The sequence below is a fragment of the Puntigrus tetrazona genome, chromosome 2 (assembly GCF_018831695.1).
Source record: "Puntigrus tetrazona isolate hp1 chromosome 2, ASM1883169v1, whole genome shotgun sequence".
Taxonomy (NCBI): Eukaryota; Metazoa; Chordata; class Actinopteri; order Cypriniformes; family Cyprinidae; genus Puntigrus; species Puntigrus tetrazona.
In genome coordinates this window covers 9,801,838-9,822,261 of record NC_056700.1, presented here as the reverse complement: position 1 = coordinate 9,822,261, position 20,424 = coordinate 9,801,838, and the positions used below count along the sequence as shown (strand labels likewise).

The 20,424-nt window shown below is 38.4% G+C and overlaps 2 protein-coding genes across 2 annotated transcripts in view; one reads left to right on the top strand and one right to left on the bottom strand.

Annotated features, from left to right (window-relative positions):
* The window catches only part of kifap3b (kinesin-associated protein 3b), a 25,178-nt gene extending 7,945 nt beyond the window's left edge, over positions 1-17,233 (top strand). The window contains exons 12-20 of the mRNA XM_043258992.1: positions 4,018-4,126; positions 4,297-4,409; positions 4,640-4,805; positions 5,392-5,517; positions 6,991-7,089; positions 7,887-7,972; positions 11,225-11,390; positions 11,686-11,767; positions 15,973-17,233. Coding sequence (XP_043114927.1) covers positions 4,018-4,126; positions 4,297-4,409; positions 4,640-4,805; positions 5,392-5,517; positions 6,991-7,089; positions 7,887-7,972; positions 11,225-11,390; positions 11,686-11,767; positions 15,973-16,057 — 1,032 coding nt within the window. The 3' untranslated portion in view covers positions 16,058-17,233. The remainder of the gene's footprint in view (positions 1-4,017; positions 4,127-4,296; positions 4,410-4,639; positions 4,806-5,391; positions 5,518-6,990; positions 7,090-7,886; positions 7,973-11,224; positions 11,391-11,685; positions 11,768-15,972) is intronic.
* The window catches only part of niban1b (niban apoptosis regulator 1b), a 23,926-nt gene continuing 20,073 nt past the window's right edge, over positions 16,572-20,424 (bottom strand). Inside the window, exons 12-14 of the mRNA XM_043258980.1 lie at positions 20,227-20,334; positions 18,868-18,979; positions 16,572-18,793 (exon numbers count right to left, since the gene is read on the bottom strand). Of these exons, the coding sequence (XP_043114915.1) occupies positions 17,829-18,793; positions 18,868-18,979; positions 20,227-20,334 (1,185 nt within the window). The 3' untranslated portion in view covers positions 16,572-17,828. The remainder of the gene's footprint in view (positions 18,794-18,867; positions 18,980-20,226; positions 20,335-20,424) is intronic.

Genomic DNA, 20,424 nt, shown 5'->3' with positions numbered 1-20,424 from the left:
ATCAATTGGATCCGAAATCGTTTAATTACCAACATTCTTCAAAATATATTATTTAATATTCTATGGAATAAAAAAAAACGTCATACAGGTTTGGAACAAAATAATGGTGAGTAAATAATGATTAATTTTTAATTTGACATTTTTAATATATTATTTTGGGGTGAGCTATTGCTTTGAAAGAAAGCAACCCAAAATTAATTGTTAACAGGAAAAGAAGAATTTTCTGCCAGGACACACACATCATTCCTTCTCTTATCATAGTGACATGTTACTGTAATCAGATTACTTTTTTTTAGGAATGAAGTAATGTAAAGAGGTTTTTGCTCCAGATAAATGTTTTCATAGGTTCTATTACTATTGATATACCTGCTTTGTGCTGCAGGGATTAGGAACTAATTTATGCACGGAGATGTCTTTTGAGAGACTAAATTAGCACCTACTTCTTCAGAATAGATTCTAACTGCACACAATAGAAATTACCAGTGACATAAGTGTACATTGATTTTTTTTATTTTTTTTAAAAAAGACTTTGCAGTCTTTTATCACTTGAGGGTTCCTAACTGATAATAAAATGCATTGATTTTTCTTCATCATCAAGTGAACTTGAAAATTCTGTCATCGTTAAAAGGTATAACCGGGCTGTTTTCGGTCACCATTGACTTCCATAGCAGGGAAAAAATACTATGGAAGTCAATGCTGACCCAAAACTACCTGGTTGCGAACTTTTTTCAAAATATATTTCTTTGTGTTTGGCAGAACAAAGAAATTCACATAGGTTTGAAACTACTTGAGGTTGAGTAAATGATGATAGAATTCATTTTTGGGTGAATTATTCCTTTAACGTAGATTATAAAGTGTGTGTGTGTGTGTGTGTGTGTGTGTGTGTGTGTAATGTATGTATATGTATACAAAGGTCCTAAAAGATATTTTGCACTATGCTATTTCAAGCATGTTTTTTGCAGCTGTGGTGTGTAATTTATGTATCATGTGTGCACCACACCTTGTGTTTTCAAGTGGGCTAATTACTGCGCTGTCTTTCTCTCACATGGCGTTAATGAGATAACAGAGCTAATTTAATTGGAGGGGGGCCTCTGTGAGGTCACTAGCAATTGCCAGGGTACAATTTCTCTGAAACAACTTCTGCCCGAGTGTTGTCATCTTTAAAATGCTTGTCTTCTCTAATTGGGTGAAAATGCCTACCAGATGCTTGTTAAAAAAAAAAAAAAAAAAAAAAAAAAGAAGTTAAATTCCTCAACCTAATCGCTCCGCCAATCCGCCTGGAGACGGTCGGGGCATGATGTCAGAATAGCTGTGGGACTCCTTAGGGAGGTATGAAATGCTTGCTTTCTTTCTTTCTTTCTTTCTTTCTTTCTTTCTTTTATTCGTTCTTTTATTCATTCTTTTAATTCTGATATTTGTTTATTAGTTTTTTTCTTTTATTCATATACAGTTTTTGTTTGTTTCTTCACTCTTTCATGTTTGTTATTTCTTCTGTCTTTCAGCTCATGTTTTTGTTCACTTTTGTTCTTGTTTCGTTTTTGCTCTTGTTTGTTCATTCTTTCGGATGTTTGTTTTCGTTCGCTCTTTCTTTTGTTTCTTTCTCCCTTTCTCTCTTTCCTTCCTTTGTTCCTTGTTTTATTCATTAATTCTTAGAGCTGTTTATTCTTTCATTCGTCCTTTTGTTTTGTTTTGTCCTTTCTTTTTGTTTTGAAGAGTCCCCTGACTCTTGGTCAATAGCTGAAGTGTGTCGGTTGTTGTCTGTGGATCTGGTGTCTCTCAGGTCAGTGCTGGCAGCCGTCCTGGACCCTCTTCTGTAGGGGAGGATTTAGGATTTAGATCAAAAGGCCTCGCTGCTCTGGGTTCTGAACTGGCGAGAAGAGGCTCAGCATTGGACCCATTCCTCTGCCACAAAGGGGTCTCGCTATAATTACTCAAAGCTGTGAGGTGTGTGTGTGTGTGTGTGTGAGGAAATGCTTGCAGGGCTTGTGGAGCTATGAAACCATGGAGAGCTCAGAGACGGAGGTGGGAGGGAGGGGATGACTCAGGGGTACGAGGCAGGGCCTCCCATTGCTGGTAAATAGGAGCAAGCAGGTGCCAGTGAGTCTAGACTGCGTGATTTGGAGGCCTGGGACCAGGTTATGTGATACTCAATATGGGAAAGGCCTGATTGCTCACTGCTGCCTCTTCACAGGCTTGCGTTGGTCTGGTCGGGCCTTCCTGTTTAACATCCAACTGGCCCATACCGTGGCCCGTGCCCATTGCAGCCAGCGGAGCCTCCTCTGTCTTCATCTGTTCATCTTCTCATCGCTCTTTTCAACCACATGTGCGGAATCTGTTGGCCACTGGCCAGTTATCTCCTTGAGACAGGTCTGCCAAGTCTCTCTCGTTGGGCCGTTATCAGCTGCAGCATTGACCTGATTGAAGCGGACTGTGGGATATTGTCTCAACTCTCTCTGGCTTGTGAATAAAAACACAAATATCAATCCTCTCGCCAACAATGACAGCACTAATACTTCTCCCTGTCAGGAACCACCTCTTTGATCATTTATTTCTTTTCTTTTGGTTTCTGTCTGATTGTTGCACGATACTCCACATGCAATACTCATTTAAAAAATGTGCTTCAATAGTGATATAGGCCCATAGTGATATCACTCTCTGAGGCGTTTGGAAACCACACATCAGCCCTATTCTAGGCTTCACATTAGATTAGCAGGTGTCAGCCCAGAATTATTTTATTTATTTTATTATTTATAAAAACAGCCAAAATTATTAATTAAATTATTACTCAATTAATACTGATGATGTAACTTCGATTTAGGTGCATTTTTATTTTAAAATTTATTTTTAAATGCAATTTTAACAAATAATAATAGTACTACAACTAATAAATAAAACATAAAAACTATACTCTTATTCAACGAAATATTTATGCTCTGATTCTTTAATACTTTACATTTGAAATCTCAGTAGTTTATATTTGAACCTGAATCATGTGTTTGCTGTAATTGAACTGAAAGAACAAAGAAGGATCAGAGTTTCCTAAATACAGCGTCGGCCAAAATGATTAGAAAACTAGTATTTTTACCAGCTAAAAAATGGCTTCAAAGTCAGTTGTTTCTGTCTTTTGCTGTAGTGTGTCAGTAAGCACTATACGTTTACTTTTTGCTTTTAATTTGTAATAATCCAGTGAGATTTTTTTTGCACAGGGAGTCTGACAACAGCCAGTGCTCCACACAGAGATCTGATCTCATCATCCAGACTGTCTGGAATGACAGGAAGAAACAGAATAAACTGAAACGGACTAAATCCAGAAGAACTGGCAACATCTCCAGATGCTTCAAGAAACTTACCTGCGAAGCTACCTGAAAAACTATTAGCAAGTGCACCTTTAGTGCAAAAAGCTCCTTTAAACGCAAGGGTGGTCACACCAAGTGTTGATTTAGTTTAGTTAATAGAAGATAATTGATAAAGAAACTATATGACATTGTTTTTGACAGCATTCTTTATTTTAAAGCATTTTTTCACAAAGGGCCTGAACCTTTTAATCAGATCTCTGTGTGGAGCACCGCTGACTCCAAACAAAAATCTCAGTGAATTATTACAATTAATGGCTAAATGAAACTTTGGAAATGTAAACTGATGTCTCCTATTGACAAACTACACCAAAAAGATAGAGACGTCTTTAGCTGCTGAAAATAGTGTTCTAAGAATTTTGGCCTCCGCTGAATGTAGTCGTGTTAATCAGCACGAGCCTTCAAGCATGTAATGTGATAATTCTGTTGAAATAAATATACTCTAGCCTCTTTAAAAAATAAAAACTCTATCAACGCTTATTTTTGGTGCCCAGTTTGCAGCTGTTGCAGGAAAGTTGCACAACTTCATAGTTTCTGAATGTTTTTCTGTTGTTCGTTTTAAGCCCTGCTGTACCTTTTATAATGCGGTCTGGTTATTTAATGTTATCCTGCTTTTACCCTGCGCTTAGCAATTTAACCGGAATCCTGTGTTGTGTGTGAACAGCTCATGCAAATGCTCTTTGAACATGGCGAAGAGAGGATCGACACCGAGCTCATTTCATTCTGCATCAACCTGGCTGCTAACAAGACTAACGCTCAGATTATCTGTGAGGGTAAGAGCCTGAGTCTCATTTCTCCAGGAATATCACTGATCATGTCAAAAACATTGGTGTTTATTGTAATAAAACATACTGTCACACTTGTCTTTAATAAACGATACATTGAATCTGTTCAATCTTATGATTAATATCTGAACGCTGTTAGTTGTGTATTTGCTCTACAGGTAATGGATTGAAGATGCTGATGAAAAGAGCACTTAAACTAAAGGACCCACTGCTGATGAAAATGATCCGAAACATCTCACAGCACGAGGGACCTCTGAAACAGCTCTTCATTGTAATTTTAATATCGTCTAAGTCATTTCATTAACAGTCTGAAGTTACAAATTACTTAAAGAAAACATAAAAGCATAATTAAACATTGTTGTGTTGACCTTGATTACTCATTTAATTTTACAAACATTCTTTTTATTTATATATATTTGATAGCCCGAATAGTTTTACATTTGTAATTTCATGAAGCAAAAGTTTTAATCTAAATAAAAACCTAAAGATCTACCCTTTCAGGACTACGTGGGCGATCTGGCAGCTCAGATCAAGCAGGAAGGGGATGAAGAGTTTGTTATCGAGTGCTTGGGTACAATGGCGAACCTTAACATACCTGACCTGGACTGGGAGCTCCTGCTCAAAGAGTACAATCTGGTGCCCTACCTCAAAGACCACCTCAAACCTGGTAAAGCTAACCTGTACCTGTTTGTGTTTCGTGGTGTATTTGTAGTGGACTCTAATACAGAGCCTGCTGCACACAGTACAGCGCTACACTGTATTGACATCAAGGTGTTATATCACAAACTTGACAAGTTTTTCATAACTGTTCAGCACCTGTTTCCTGTTCATTAACAGGTCTTGTGCGAGACAAATCATTTTAAAGAAATACAAGTAGTCTCTTAATTTGCAGAATTGTGCAAAATGCTGTTTAAAAATTTTAGAGTATTTCAAATTACTGATATATTTACTTGTATTTTGTGTATGTGAAGCAATATCCGATATGAAACCCTAACATGTTAATCGTTTGTGTAGAGAGTGAGTGACGTCTGTTTATAATCCCAAAAATAAATATTATAATTCTATTTCTCTTGTAATCCAATTTTGTGTAAAAACGGCCTAACTTTTGACATCAACCTCATTTATTTGTCACAAATGAAACACTTTTTGGGTAAAGGTAGTATGTCATTCATTGGCATTCCTTATTGGAGTTGTACGAAATACCATTTTTTATTGTTCCAAACCAGACTTGACCTTTAACCTCTGTGTTTCAGGCTCAGCAGAGGATGACCTGATCCTGGAGGTGGTGATCATGATCGGAACGGTGTCAATGGACGACTCCTGTGCCGTCATGCTGGCTAAGTCTGGCATCATTCCTGCTCTTATCGAGCTGCTAAATGGTAAGTGCGCTGCCAACACTTACATACGTTTATTAGCATTGCGATTGCTTAAAGAAACGAACTGATCTCCAAACCCTCTCGAACATAAAATCTTTTTCATTATCGCCAGCCATAAAAATAAATTCCAGAGGAAAAGATCAGTGCTGTTTTGATTTCTCCTTTTGTTTGGCCGAATCTCTACAGCTTTGCGTGTCTGTAGCCACTCAAGTAACCGATTTCAAATTGGCATGCTTTGTCTTCCCTAATGTGATCTGATGAAATGAGTTTTGAGGAGTTTATTTAGACTAAACTAATATTAAATTAGAATAAATTAGAATAAATAAACAGCCCGTGGCTGCTTGGGACACGGAGGGCTGGTTCCCGCTTTGTGCATTATGTGCTGGGAAGTGACAGTTTTTTCAGGAACAGGAAAGCACCAGGTTCATGGCATGCATCACATTTGCTGGTTCTGCTCAATGTGAGCCTTCATTTCAATAAATGCCTGATGGCGGGGCTCTTCCTCGCCATGAAAAGAATAAATGTTTAAAAGGTCCAAGGAGGTGGAGGGCAAAAAATAGCTACGGCCACAGCATACACAGCTCCTCTCAAAGAGAAAAAGCAAAGATACTTCTTTTGTTTTGAATTGGCAGCTTTTTAACTTTTCCTGCACTCCAGACACAATTGTCTCAATTACATTAAATGTTTTTGCACTACATGCCATATAATATTTCATGACTTTGATCACAACAGTGCAATAACAAATCTGACGTTTGTTTTCCTCACGATAAGCATTATGTGGCAACGCCGCATTGACAGATGCTTGGGTATTGTTTTATTTATACATAACTTTTCAGCACTTGTGTTCGTATACTCGTTCACTGGCTCTTTCTCGTCTGAAGAGGCGCTGACATGTTCTCTGTGATGTTATTTGTAGCTTGCGCAAAGCTTGTGCAGCTCCTTGCTGTAGCGGTATTCAGTTTCTGGTCCCATGGAGCAGCTAGCCTCTTTGCTATCATTCTTCTGGAGGAATTTCGGTCCCAGGGGACGAGAGCGTTCTGAGCCAGATCAAAATTGAAGTAAAGGCTTTTATTAAAGTTAGGAGGGGGCGGCAGTTCTCTATAGGAGCTTTCTGTATCATTTCAGAGGAAACGTTGATACTTTCCCCAAATGGCGGCTTCTCACGAGAGCCTTCATACATAAACATGATCCACCGGAGGAGGTTTTGAACGTCAGCTCACATGAACAGGCACCATCGGATAGGAAATGCCTGCGCAGCTGCACTGGAGTGTGTGTGTGTGTGTGTGTGTGTGTGTGTTTGTTGGTTGGCTGTATCGCATTTCAGCTTAGTGCTGACATGCACATATTCTCATGATAAGCCTTCATGTAATAATAATAATAATAATAATAATAATATGTCTGCTGGTCCAGTTGCAAGATGGTTGATTTTGTGAGGTCTGAGTAATGTTCTTCATCTGCTTGTGTTGCTGTGACCAGCCCAACAGGAAGACGATGAGTTTGTGTGTCAGATCATCTACGTCTTCTACCAGATGGTCTTCCACCAGGCCACCAGAGATGTCATCATTAAGGACACTCGTATCCTTGTTACAATAAATTGGTTTTCCGTGTATGGGCATGTTTATCTGCGCAGATGTTTTGTAAATGCTCTTTGACAGCTGTTTGGCCTGTGTTGGGTTTTTCGATCCTGAATATTGCAGCTACGTTTAAGAATACATGATTATTTTCAAATCCAGAGAGAAAGCAAATACTCAAAAAAAAGCACTGTAGAAAGTGGCCGGCTTGCTATTGTCACCCTATGGATCTGTTTTATTCTATTTATTCAGTCTTTGGAGGGCCTTTTTTTAAGGTTTCGTGACAAAACATTTTACATTACAGACTAAAATCGGGCCACCAAAGACCAGACCAGTGGGACTCAAAGCCAGACAAAGGCCATTTTTATGTGGTTTGAAGAAGTCTAAAGACAAAGACCACAAAATTGAAAACTTCAGCTCCAATGAAAGATATTTGCCAGATTTTATTGTAATCATATGATGGGAATTTTAGATTGAGCTGTTGAGCTGTTCACGTCCTCATTCTTTTTAACAACTAGATATTTTGTACACTTTGCATGGCAAAGGTGTGGGTACTTCACTGCATTAATAATACTAAATGCTATTTATAATGTTATCAAATAATAAGTTAATAATATGACCACTTAAGAGCTCTTACTAAATATTTACAAACAAAGACGCAGTGCACTTGGACTCATGGCTATAACAAAATATATAGTTTTCTACATGGCTTGATAAAATATCAAGAAATGAATATTTGGCGCTGATTGAAAATTGTAATTATGTTAATTGAACTATGAACTCCTTAACTGCTTTTCAAAGAGGCCCCAGCCTACCTCATCGACCTTATGCACGACAAAAACGTGGAGATCCGGCAGGTTTGTGACAACACACTGGACATTATCGCTGTAAGTATTTACACACAACCCCGATACATATGCACACTCCAATCCAAATCAGAGACTTGTGTGTGTGTGTGTGTGTGTTGGCTCGATGCTGACCATGTGTGTTTACAGTGCTGATAAAATCTCTGCAGTTAATGCCCACTCACTGACATTAGATAGCGGTAATTGGTGGTGAACTCTTGAGAGGCAGGTTTGTTTGGGGAAGTGTTTCATTCACTTTATTAGCCCGCTCGTTAAGCCTCGGCCACATGAAAGCATGCGTGTGGGATCTGGTTTGTATCTGTGGTGACAGAGAAAGTACAGATGTATAGCTCTGGCTCAACAGACTGACATGTTTGACGTTGGTATCAAGTATGCAGATTTACGTTTTCATCGGCCTTTCTGTGAAAAACACTTAAGGTCATTTTCAACTTTTTTTAATATAAATTTATATATTGCATTGTGGCATCTCAAGCTTAATTAATGTTCAATCAATCTGCTACACTTTTATAAAGTTTACATATTTTATAGTGCCATCAAGCTTAATTAATTGATTATCATTAATTTATCATTGCATATTAATTTGGTGCTCTTTATTCCAATAGTTCACTTTAGACATTAAATAAGAACTATAATTATAATTAAATCTGCAAACCTGAAAAAATTTTTTGTTACAATTCTGAAGGTATAATTATTTACCAAGATAATAATTAAATAAGCTTGACGCCACTATGCAGTATGTAAACTTTATAAAAGTGTAGCTGATAAATTTGACAATAAATGCCTTTATGTAATTATTATAATATAATATAATATAATATAATATATATCCTGTGCTAGTATTTATTTATAGTTTATTTTAACAAAATGTTAAAATACATAAAAATAATAGTATAATAAATAAAATAATAATAATCGTAAACATGTTGATTAGACTGATTCTGGGATTCATGGTCCAACTTCAAAACAATTCTCAATGGATCTGCTTGGAAGGTTCTGTTGACATGTATCTCTGATATATTCAACATCTTTGTTTTAAAGTATTTTCCCCAACCCCCAGTCTGGAACAAACTTAAAGGGATTGTGCCAACAAAAGTTGAAATCTCTGTCATCATTTGCTCACCCTAATGTACCTGTGTGACTTTATTCCTTCTGCAGAATGCAAAATAAGATATTTTTAAGAACCTTATTAACCAAACAGTTTTGGCCATTGGTGAAGAAACGTGCACGTAGATGATAGCGATGATAGAGTGTTCATTTTGGATGAGCGATTCTTATAAAATTGTGGGTGCAGGCCTGTGTGAGTGTGTACTCTCGCTGGCCCTCTGGGCTTTGCATCAGGCTTCTTGCCCCGGGCTCCCGCGTAGTTCTGCGCTGCTGTGTCCACATGATGAATGGACAGAGCAGAGAAAAGAGAAACAGGGCTTATTTACTCAGGTTCTGCCACAGGGGGCCTCGGCTGATTAATCCATATTTTCATTCAGCGGAGCAGGCGGCGGCAGGACGCCTCTGTGGGCCTTTAGACCCTGGGACAGAGAGCTGGCCTTGAGCTCTGAGTTCCAGCAGGCCCCCCTTCTGCACCCCGCACCCCTCTGTTGCCTCACTGTAACAGAGATAATGCTGCGTTAATTGAAAAAAAATCCATCATAGTTAGTGGGGTTACATTATAAACTTAGCAGAGAGGGTTTCACTATAGTATTTTTATTCAGCTTTATGTAAAATATGTTATATGTGCTACTTTGCTCCATGAGAAAGTAACAAATATATTCGTTTTCTTCATCATTTGGATCCAGTTGTATAAACTTAGTCACCATGTTAAGGCGGTTTTGAGTCACTATTGACTTTTTTTTACTATGGAAATCAGTGGTGACCCAAAGCACCCTGGAACTACTTGAGGGTGAGTAAATGATGACAGAATTTTTTAATTTTTTTTCTTCTCCCAAGAATAAATATTTATGAAAATTCACCATTTCTGTTCCATTTAACCTGAGACATATATAAACTTGTTTTTAGTTTCCCAAAATTAAAATTCGGAAATATAGTTAACAGTTCCCAGACATCAGTTTGAAATAAAAAAAAAAAATTTAAAACATAACCAAAACCATAATAAAATCATGCATTTTACATTTTCGGTGAATGAACTCATTCATACAGTTTTAAAACAGATGCTGACAGAGGTAGTTATATCAAAATTGTACTGTTTTAAAAATGTCTTGGGCTGTGACGACATTTATAATGTTGAAAAAGTTTTCTATTTCAAATAATTGATTATTTTTAACTTTCTGTTCTATTCAAGAATCCTAAAAATTGCGTCATGCATTTTCACAACATTTTTTTTAAGCATCACAACTGGTTTTTAATAATGATAATAATAATAAATGTTTCTTGAGCGTCAAATCAGCGTATTAGAAAGATAATGACTGCAGGAAATTCAGTTTCCTTCACATGCAAAACAAAAACTGTAGACTATAATAAAATTGCGCAATATTTCTGGGTTTACAATATGTTTTTCAAATAAAGCACCCCTTTTGAGCACAAGAAACTTCTTTCAAAGACATAACAAAATCTTACCGACCCCAAGCTTTTGAACAGTAATGTATATTTGATTTGATTGATTTATATTGTTTATGGATTTAAGTGAGGGCCAATTATGAAGTCACGTGTCTCTCAGAAGAGCTCTAGTTCAGCACTAGAAGAGGTTCTTGAAGATTGAGGTAGACCGATGTTGACGCTTTTGACATGCGCTGGCAAAGGAATCCAATAACACAAAATCAACCGATTCCCACAAAATCAAGCCAAAAAGCGCAGGCTGGGCAGAAAGCGTACGGCTGTGGGTGAGGTGTGTGTTGTGTGTGGCACTCCACCCAGTCTGTGGGCTCCGCACCTTTAATCACGGACTTCACGGGGTTCAACCGAAGCTCTGTTACTCTGTGGCACCATCAGCAGCCACGGCCTGCAGGGAAAACCCTGCTCAGACAGAAGCCCTCATTGTGGGATGAAATATATCTGCTGCGGAGGGTCCGGATGGTGTTAGAAGTCTGCTCAACGGTAAATGGTAGATTGCCAGGCGTGACAGTATTCGGGAGCCTCTAAGATATTCGCTGGAAATGTCTTGTAGAGAGTTCAAGTAGAGCTGGCGTAGATACAGTGTGGCAGCGCTGTTTTGACAACTTGAAATGTATGAATTTGCACAGCTGCGTGGCGTAATTTAGGTTAGAGAGGGTTGTAACACATCTCAGGCGAATAAATATACATGTTTGTGTGTGTTCCGCAAAGGAGTATGATGAAGAGTGGGGGAAGAAGATCCAAAGCGAGAAGTTTCGCTGGCATAACTCTCAGTGGCTGGAGATGGTAGAAAGCAGACAGATGGAGGACGCCGAGCCCTACCTGTACGGAGACGACCCGGACGGTCTGGAGCAACCCGATCTCTTCTACAGCACTGGTTAGAAATCACACACACCCCTCATGGCTGTTAACACAACTTGATCGACATCTTGTGCCACAACTTGACAGACACGGAACGTTAAAAGCTTACATTCAGATTTCCAGATTCATGCATGGGGATTGTGATGCTGCATTTTGGCCTGATTGCCCGTCGAGTTGGTGTCATCAAAGGCTAGTCGTAGTGAGAGGTTGTCAGGAAGATAAATGAGGGGAGCTGCTGGGTGGAAGTGGCTCTGCTGGGTCGCTGTCTCATATGTTTGTTTGCTCTGTATACTCTGTGTGTGTGCGTGCAGATGGTATGATGGCCCCAGAACCAGGCCTGAGTCCAGACTTCTACAGCCAGTTCCACTCTCAGAACGGAGACTTCAACGCCTGGTGAGTAAGCAGCTGTTACTCTCTTCAGCTTCCTTTGCATTAAATACGTATGTCGTAAAGGTTTTTATAATGCATTTTGTCACTAAATAGTGCTGGCAATTAAAACAAAATTATATACGTGATATACCAGTTAACTAATATAAAGAAAATCCCTTTGCCACATTTTATGTGACCCATTTTGTTTCATCTTACTGAGTTAAAAGTAGTGTAGAATACTTTGTGGGTCGTTTTTTATCATGGTTTTTGCATAATCTCAAATAAACGTCATCTTTGCATTAAAAATTGCACAACTGAGCAAAGGGCACGTAATGAAAGTTGTCATAAACATGCATAAAACCACCTTCATATGAGTCATGTCATAATTATGAAGGTCTTTACGATACTCTTTTGGCCCAAAAATAAACATGCCTCTTTGAAGTTCCATGCAGCCAAATATATTGTTTACATTCTTCTACAAACACACACACTCATAAGAGTACAGATGAAATAACATTTCACCTCTCCATCCAATCCGGTGCTCACACTGACTGTCAAAGACGTGTGTTCTGTATGCAGCTCTGATAGGGCATGCTTACTCTCGCAGTCTAAACTTGCCCTAATAGTGCGTACTTGATGCTATCTATTCCGCTGGACGTGTTTATTATGCGGCGTGTTCTTTGTATGGAGAATGTGCCGCTCGCTGGGCTGTTTGTTTTGGCTGGGTGTGGATTTGGGCACTTCGCAGACTGACGGCTGGGGCGCTGGGGCTGTCATGTGGGTGAGGATAGAAGCGGGGATCCAGATGGAGGGCTGGCGGTTCTTTGTAAAGCGATACATTTCAAATATACACCAAGGGTTGGGGGGCAACATTAGGGTCCTGGGATGAATGGTTTAATTTGAGTGGGCAGCTCTGAGTGACAGAGGTTACCATAATAATCAAATAGAGTTTCGGTCTTACTTAAGACGCTTGTGAAACGGTTTGTGTGTGTGCGTGTGTGAACGCAGGCCTTTTGGAGTGGTTTACTTCACAAGCCGACCTGAGAGACAGGTCTTTGATTAACTTGAGTCGTCCATCATGAGTCCCATGGTATATTGGAAATAGAACAGCCATATCAAAAATTTACAGTTGTACGACATAATTTTATCAATGTATGCCAAGCAGCACAGTTCAGGCACTGACACATATATGGATTGTTCTGTAAGGCATTAAACGAAAGCTTTATGTGTAAATAAAATCCAGATTTTGCATGCTTTGTATGGCAGAATTTTAATATGAACAAAACAGATCTTCAGTTGACAACAGAATTTTCTGCTGTTCAAAAGTTTGGGGTTACCAAGATAAGGTAGTAAGATAGGTTTTTGTTTTAAAGAAGAAATGTATACTTTTATTCAGCAAGAAAAAAAGAATTTATATTGAACAAAGTTGAAGTAAAGACATTTATATTGGTACATAATTAAAAAATTCATCATATTCTTCCAAAAATATTGTAAAAAAAATATTTTCCACAAAATATCGAAGAGCACCATTGAGGTGGTTTTGAACAATATATATTTTGTTCCAAGATTAGTGTATTAGAATGATTTCTGAAGGATCATGTGACACTGAAGACTAGAGTAATGATGAGCATTCTGCTTCGAAATCACAGGTATATATTACATTTTCAGTACTTTATATATAAAGATGGGTAATTGACAAAGAAAAATTTAGGTTTATTTAGAGGTATATTAGACTTTAGTTTTTTTTTTGCTGTCACACAATAGGATACATTAATGCATCAGCTACCCATATGTAGCAATTTTTCAGCATACAAGATTAATCTCGACTAGCTCTGTATATTTTCTCCAAAGCCATTTCTAAATCATGGAAATGAATCAATTTGATCAGATTGGTTGATTCCTCCAAATGTTGTTGTTTTTTTTTTTTTTTTGGCACAATGTACATAGTTCTGCATAGGCCCCTCCCATGATAGTTGATTGACCAAACCGTCTTATATTAGACCCAAGCTGAGTGATCTGTAGTGATAGGAAGTTCGGATCAATTTAACAACTCTGACCTTTGAGTCTCGTTCAGCACATAAGCAAATCTGAGGCATGTTAGTTGAGGCATTGAGGCATTTTGTTCATTTTAGTAAAACATAATTAAAATGTGTCACTGCCCTAACATATCTAATGTTACTACTACTTATGCTAACGTTGATCACACAACAAACAGTACTAAACTATAATGCTGTGTGAAACAGAAAAGACTCATTTTTAGTTTACCTGGGTGTTTAGTCTAGGATTAGCTCACCACACAAGTGTTTCGGGTCGGAGTCGTTCGTTCATTGGAAAGAGAATTGATTAGTTCGTCTCTTGTCTTCGAGTTTGAGCCGTTCGTTCATCACGTGTCAGACCCATAAGCTTCCGGAAAGAGAATTGATTACTTCATCCCCTGAGACTTTCAAACGAATTCCAGCACAGAACCTATAGGATATTGCTCATGTGCACAAACGCTCAATACATTTTAATAACCGTCCACAGCATTATCACGCTGTGTACTAGATTCCTCGGATCCCGTTGATTCCCACCCATAGAGATTGAGAATGAAGACGGATAAGGTGTTGAGTTGAGCTAAAAGCGGTCACTCTGAGCGCGGCCGGGACACACTGTCTGCAGATGGGCTTCTGATGTCCCTGAAGAGAAACCGGCTCTCTGTGCGTGTCTTTTGTGTGCACGCATCAGACTGACAAATCCGCCTTTATTCAAGCCGCGTGTGCTGCGCTGCGTGTCCCTAAAGCCTTGGGGAGCTTGGACGGGAACGCTGGAGGAAAATAGAAAACAGGGATGTGGAGACGCAATCAGGCAAAGGAAGGGGAGGAAAGGGGGTGCTGTTGATTTGACACAGCCAAGGTAGGGCATGTAACCAGAGACGTGACGGGAACGGGAGATCAAAGCACGGGCTGGAGAACAACTTGGGGAAAAAAGGAGGAGAAACGTCCTTTTATAAAAGAGCCGAGACCCGTTTCCTGTGCAAACACACTCTTCTGAGCTATGAAACAATGTCTGGTTAAAAGGGCCTTTTTTTTATAGGCACCTTTGGCTGTTTTCCCTCCCAGAACGTCAGGGCTGACCTGGCTCCCTGTGAGCTGTCAGTCCCATCCCCACTCAGCTTTTATTGCCCTGTTTTGAAGCCCCGTGCAGGAAGAGGTGACAGGCTGTCTCATAATTGGACAGGAATGTGCTCGCTATGGGTCAGCCGTGGAGATAAATCATTGAATAAATCCCCATTAACTTAAATTTTCTTATCAGAATGGGTTCATCGTGTCATTTTTGGGGCGTTAATATCCACCCGTAATTAATGACGTGATGATAACGAGTTGCAGCGCGAAATGAACTCTTGATAACTCGCGGCCGTAAATTCACAGCGCAATAAATGCTCTCCCTCTGTAGATGATTATCCCGAACTCTGGAAGCCTGTATTTATTGCTGAAGAACTCGATTTTAAGGAAAGGCCAAGTTCTGAGGTAAAATTTAGGTGTCGGAGTCAAAAACAGAGGCTCGGAGCACCTACAGGCGGCGCCGACCCGCACATGAATCCCTCTTACCCTCGGTTCAAATTCAGCCTGACAGATCTGGCAGGCCAATAGGAAAAAGACATATTTTAGACAGCAGAGTGTGCGAGTCGGGGGTGCTAAGAGGAGCTGTGTTTGATTACTGGAGGTCATATGAGGCTAAAAACAACACAATGTAATGTGGGCACATAGGGGCAAAGCAAACAGCTCATAATTTAAAAGCTGTAGGCTTGAACCTGTTGGTTTAGAGGGAGGCAGACAGAGCCAACAACCGATTTGTTTCTAGAACCCCACAACTTTTTTTGGCTCGGTGCGTCCTGAATGAGAGTGAACGCTTGTCGAGGTACAGGTGTCTCATCGCCGCTGTTTTACTCTCACTTACGCACTTTTTTTCGTTTTAAAAATTGTTCAGATTTATATGAATAATGTAACAATTTCGGGAATATTTAGAATATTTAATTTAGTACACCGTAGAAGTCACAGTCGGTATTGTACGCTGTCAGTGGCCGTTATGCAGTATGTTAAACTATACAGATAATCGGATAATACAGAACGTGAATGATGTTTCTGCTGTCTCTCCTGATAATATATGGAAGAAGGCCATCTAGTGCCTCTTAGAGGTAACACAATCAGCAGACTTTATGCTCACTCTCGCATCTTCACGTCTTTCTTCAGCAACGGAGCCGACGGACGTCCTGCCACTGCCTACGGCTTTCGTCCTGATGAGCCGTTCTTCCACGGCTATGGATCCTCCAAATAGAGCTGCTGCTAAACACCATCTCAACGTCTGTCTTCTAGAAAACCAACCAATCTCTTCCAGAAAATATGAGCCCACCCTTGGATTTAAAGGCAGGTTTAATAGCGATATCCCATTAAAATGCTTGGTGATGCTTTATAATAACTTTTAATTATTCATTAACAAACAGATCAGTAGTTCATTCAAGTATGTAAAATGTTATTTTATATTCAAATATTTATATAAGTTACGAATGGACTTTTCTCATTTTTTTGAATGTATGCATACATGGTAGGCACTGCGTAATAATGATTACAGATTATTTGTGTACATTATCTTATATAATGCATATTTTTATTTATGAAGATTATTAGTAAGTGCTGTAGTTCTGACTTAATTTGGGTTTAAGATGTCTTAATTTTACTACAATCTTAGAGAGACACATTCAGGGTACAATTTAATTTGCTTCATGCTTCTACCAACTGACTTTTTAATGACTACAGTTAGATTTTAATTTAAAAATAGTCTTTATTTTTTGCATTTTATGTTAGGTTCTTTTTTTTTAGGTTTTAGGGAGTGCACTTTAATAGTATACAGTATAGTTATAGAACTGGAATGAATCTGTTCTCATCTTCATATTCACAAAATCATAATCAGCTAAAATGTTACTCATTGACCTATTTATCCTGTTCTCATTAACCAGAGCTGACTGCATAAACAACTTTATAACGATGTAGCATCACTCACTTTATTCAAAATATCTTGCACTAATTGTCACGTATAACAAAACTATATGCTTTGTCTGTTAGATAGCTTAAATAAGTAGGCATTATTCCTCTAAGAGATATTTATGAATTAACTACCTAATAATGTCCACGGGTCATTGCTGTGAAAAAAGTCTTATAACACTTTTAAGTAAGGTGCTAAATGCTGCCTCTGGTACTATTTCATGCCGTTTTAATTTGGTTATGTTTCTGATTGAGATGTATTTTGCGTCTGTTCATTTTTAAGTTGTATTTTACTGTCTTAAATTAAATTTTAATGTATCTCAGTGAATTCAGGACCGCTCTGTATTTCCAGACACAAAATGTGCCTCCTAACATCTTGGCCTTTGCTGCTATAATGATCCTGTGACTTTGACAGATTAATGTGAATGGACTTTACCTGCGAAGAGAAGAAATAAAACAATACGCTGGTGAATTGTCTGTTTCGTTGAAATTTATTTAACAGATTCTTACTGTGATCATCGTATGTACAAAGGTACTGCGTCTCATTTTCAGAAAACCTACAGAATGGTACAAAATAATTGTTTAGTGATCAGCACTTGATCTGTTATTTACGATAAAGAATGAGTTGTCTGTACAAACCAGCACAACACTTTAATAAATTAGTCAGTCCACCAAAAAAACATTTGTGTACCATCTAAAAATGTAGAGTTTCTATTTTTTTTCCATTTAATTTCCTTTATATTTTTTAAAAATACAAGCTTCATCATTAAAATTAACTACTGAAAAAATTGCAAACAGCTATACAATTATTCATGTGCATATATAGTTTTTTGTTAATATGTCATTAGATACAGTGTTACAAAAAGAATTCTGTTTTATATAGGCAATTGTTTTTTTATTCATAACAATTTAATTTCAATATTTGGATTATTACTGAAAATAGAAAATGTGTATGAAAAAATACCTAACTAAAAAATAGAAAATATTAAATGGGAACACTGTAGTTTGTTTTGTTTAACAGAGCTAAATAGTTGATAAAAATCCATCTGAACCTCATTCAAACTGTTTTAAGGCTGGTTTTCAGCACAAGGTCTGACTACATCCTCTACCTCGATGATCTCCATGATGAGATCTCTGATAGCCTGCACATTGCCAGCGCTCTCTTCCTGGGAATCGGTGTTCACAGCGCAAATCTGGGCCTCCGGATCTGATGCTAAACCAACAGCGCCCTCTGCCAGACCATCAGGAACCGAGTGGAGAGGAGGAGGAGAAGCATCGGCAGCGGGACTGTCCTGTGTTTCTTTTCTATTCTCATTACTAGAAGGCTCTGCCTCGCATGCCTCGTTATCCACAACAACGTGCTCATCAGAAACACTGGCACCCACAGCAGTGTCTTCAGCACAAACATCTGGCAGAACTTCAGCACTGATTGTCAGGTTAACGTCAGGTTGGACAGATTCCTCTTCGATTTCAGACTTGGGAGGACTTACACTTTTGCTTTCTTCGTCTGCTTCCACGTTTAGGGTTTCAGGGGCAATGACGAGAGAAACAGGAGCTTCTTCAGCCGTTGAGTTAAGATAGACTGCTCGATCTGTACTAACAGAAGATCCTTCTGTAACTTCATCCTTCTCTTTAGAAGAAGGTGTCTCTGATTGTGCAGGTGAATCTTCTGCAGGTACGATGGTTTCTGGTTTGGTTGAGGACACTTCGGTCTCTGAGACCTCTGGAATGGGTGATGAATTATTAGGTAATGTTGGTTGGGAAACATTTAACGGTGATGTGGGCTCTGGAGAAGATACTGTAATCTTCACTGTAGGGATGACTGAAGACTCGTTTGTCTGATGGGTGTCTTCGCTGATCTTCTGCTCTGCTTGTTGAGAGAGAGCCACAGAGGCCGGTACCTGTGGTGGGCTGGAGGGGGCAGAGAGGGGCGGCGTGCGGCTGTCGGCCAGGCTGCTTTGGCTAACACACTGCAGGTCAGTACTGTCGGCAAACAGGTTGTTCTTCTTCAGACTGGCTGCCTCTTTCACCACTGTGCGGCAAAAACATGTTGATGTTAGTATTCGAAGTTATTCATATGCCTCAGAGACTCAAAACAAGGTTTACCTTTGTTGACTTCATTGTTCAGAAGGTTGAGCAGTATGTTCTCGTAGACATTCTCCACTTGAACAAAGTTTGTGTAATCAGCAAAGATGAACTGCTCAAAATTCTGAAGCTCCTGCAAAAAGGGAAAAAAGTTCAGTGAACATTTCACACAGAACGAAAACCAAATGCAGATAGAGTTTTGTATTACAGTAGCAGGACAGAGTTTCTTAATAGTGTTTGCTGTGCTGTAAAATTTGACTAATTAAATCTGATTCCTGAATCATTGACTCTAATGAACCGGCTCTTTTTAGTGAATCCAACCGCAAAAAAAACAGCTTATGCTGGTTAGGTATGTTCAAACCAGCACCCATGCTTTAAAGCTTTTTTTTCCCAACAGGGCAGTGTCCAATTCCCAAACAAAGGCTAATGAGTTGGTTCTTCTTCATGAATCAAACACATGCAGCACTGCCAGTGAAGTCTAATTCCTAAAGAAATGTTGTTGGTTGTTTTTAGTGAAATACGCACATAAAGTAAAGCCAGTAGAGTCTGATAACCCAATTAATGACTCAATGACTCAAATTGATTTTGGTAAAACGAAAGATACACATTGTTTTGTGAGTAGTATTTTACGAATAACGACTATATTGCCATCATTTTATTTAGTGTTGTTTACGATATAAGTAAAGTTCACCCCAAAATAAAATAAAAATGGTGTTAATTACTCGCCCTCATGTCGTTCCAGACCCATAAGACCTTTGTTCATCTTCAGAACCCAAATTAAGATATTTTTCACATCAGTGGTTTAACCGTAATGCTATAAAGCTACAAGAATACTTTTTGTGCAACAAGAAAACAAAAATAACAATCTTTGTTAAAAAATTATCTTTATTGGCCTTGAACATGGTAGTTATATTGCTGTCTATGCACGGTCAGAAAGCTCTCAGATTTCATAAAACATTTAACATAATTTGTGTTCTGAAGATGAATGAAGGTATTTGAAGGAGTTTGGAACGACACGAGGGTGAGTTATTAATGACAGTATTATCATTTTGGAGTGCACTAACCCTTTAGTATCTGTATTCTTTGTCACCTAAAAAGTTTAACAGACTCGTTTAAAAAAAAAAAAAAAAAAAAATTATATATTTTTAGTATTTATTTTTATTTATTATTGAAATTATGTAATCAGCTGGCAACAAAATATTTTTTTCAAATACTAATCTTAAGAAAACCATTAATAGTTCAATTAACATGAATCAAAATCTGAATCATTAAATACTATAATTTGCATTCCAATAATCATAGAAAGAGCTTGCCAGAATAACTCTACATAATGTATTCTGTTAAATGTTCAAGAGTAATTAAAAAACCCCTCTTGCATACAGTTTTGCAGGCAGGCGCCAGGTTTCTCCTAATGGCTGGCAGAGTGATGTCAACCAGGGCCTCTTGGAAAATCTTCTTCCTTACTGTGCTGCTGTCATAGTCGAATTGCTAAAGGGGAACGCAAACATTTCCACAATAATTATGTCACATTCATTAAACTTATTCTATTGTCAAAACATTGTACTGCTCAATGCATAC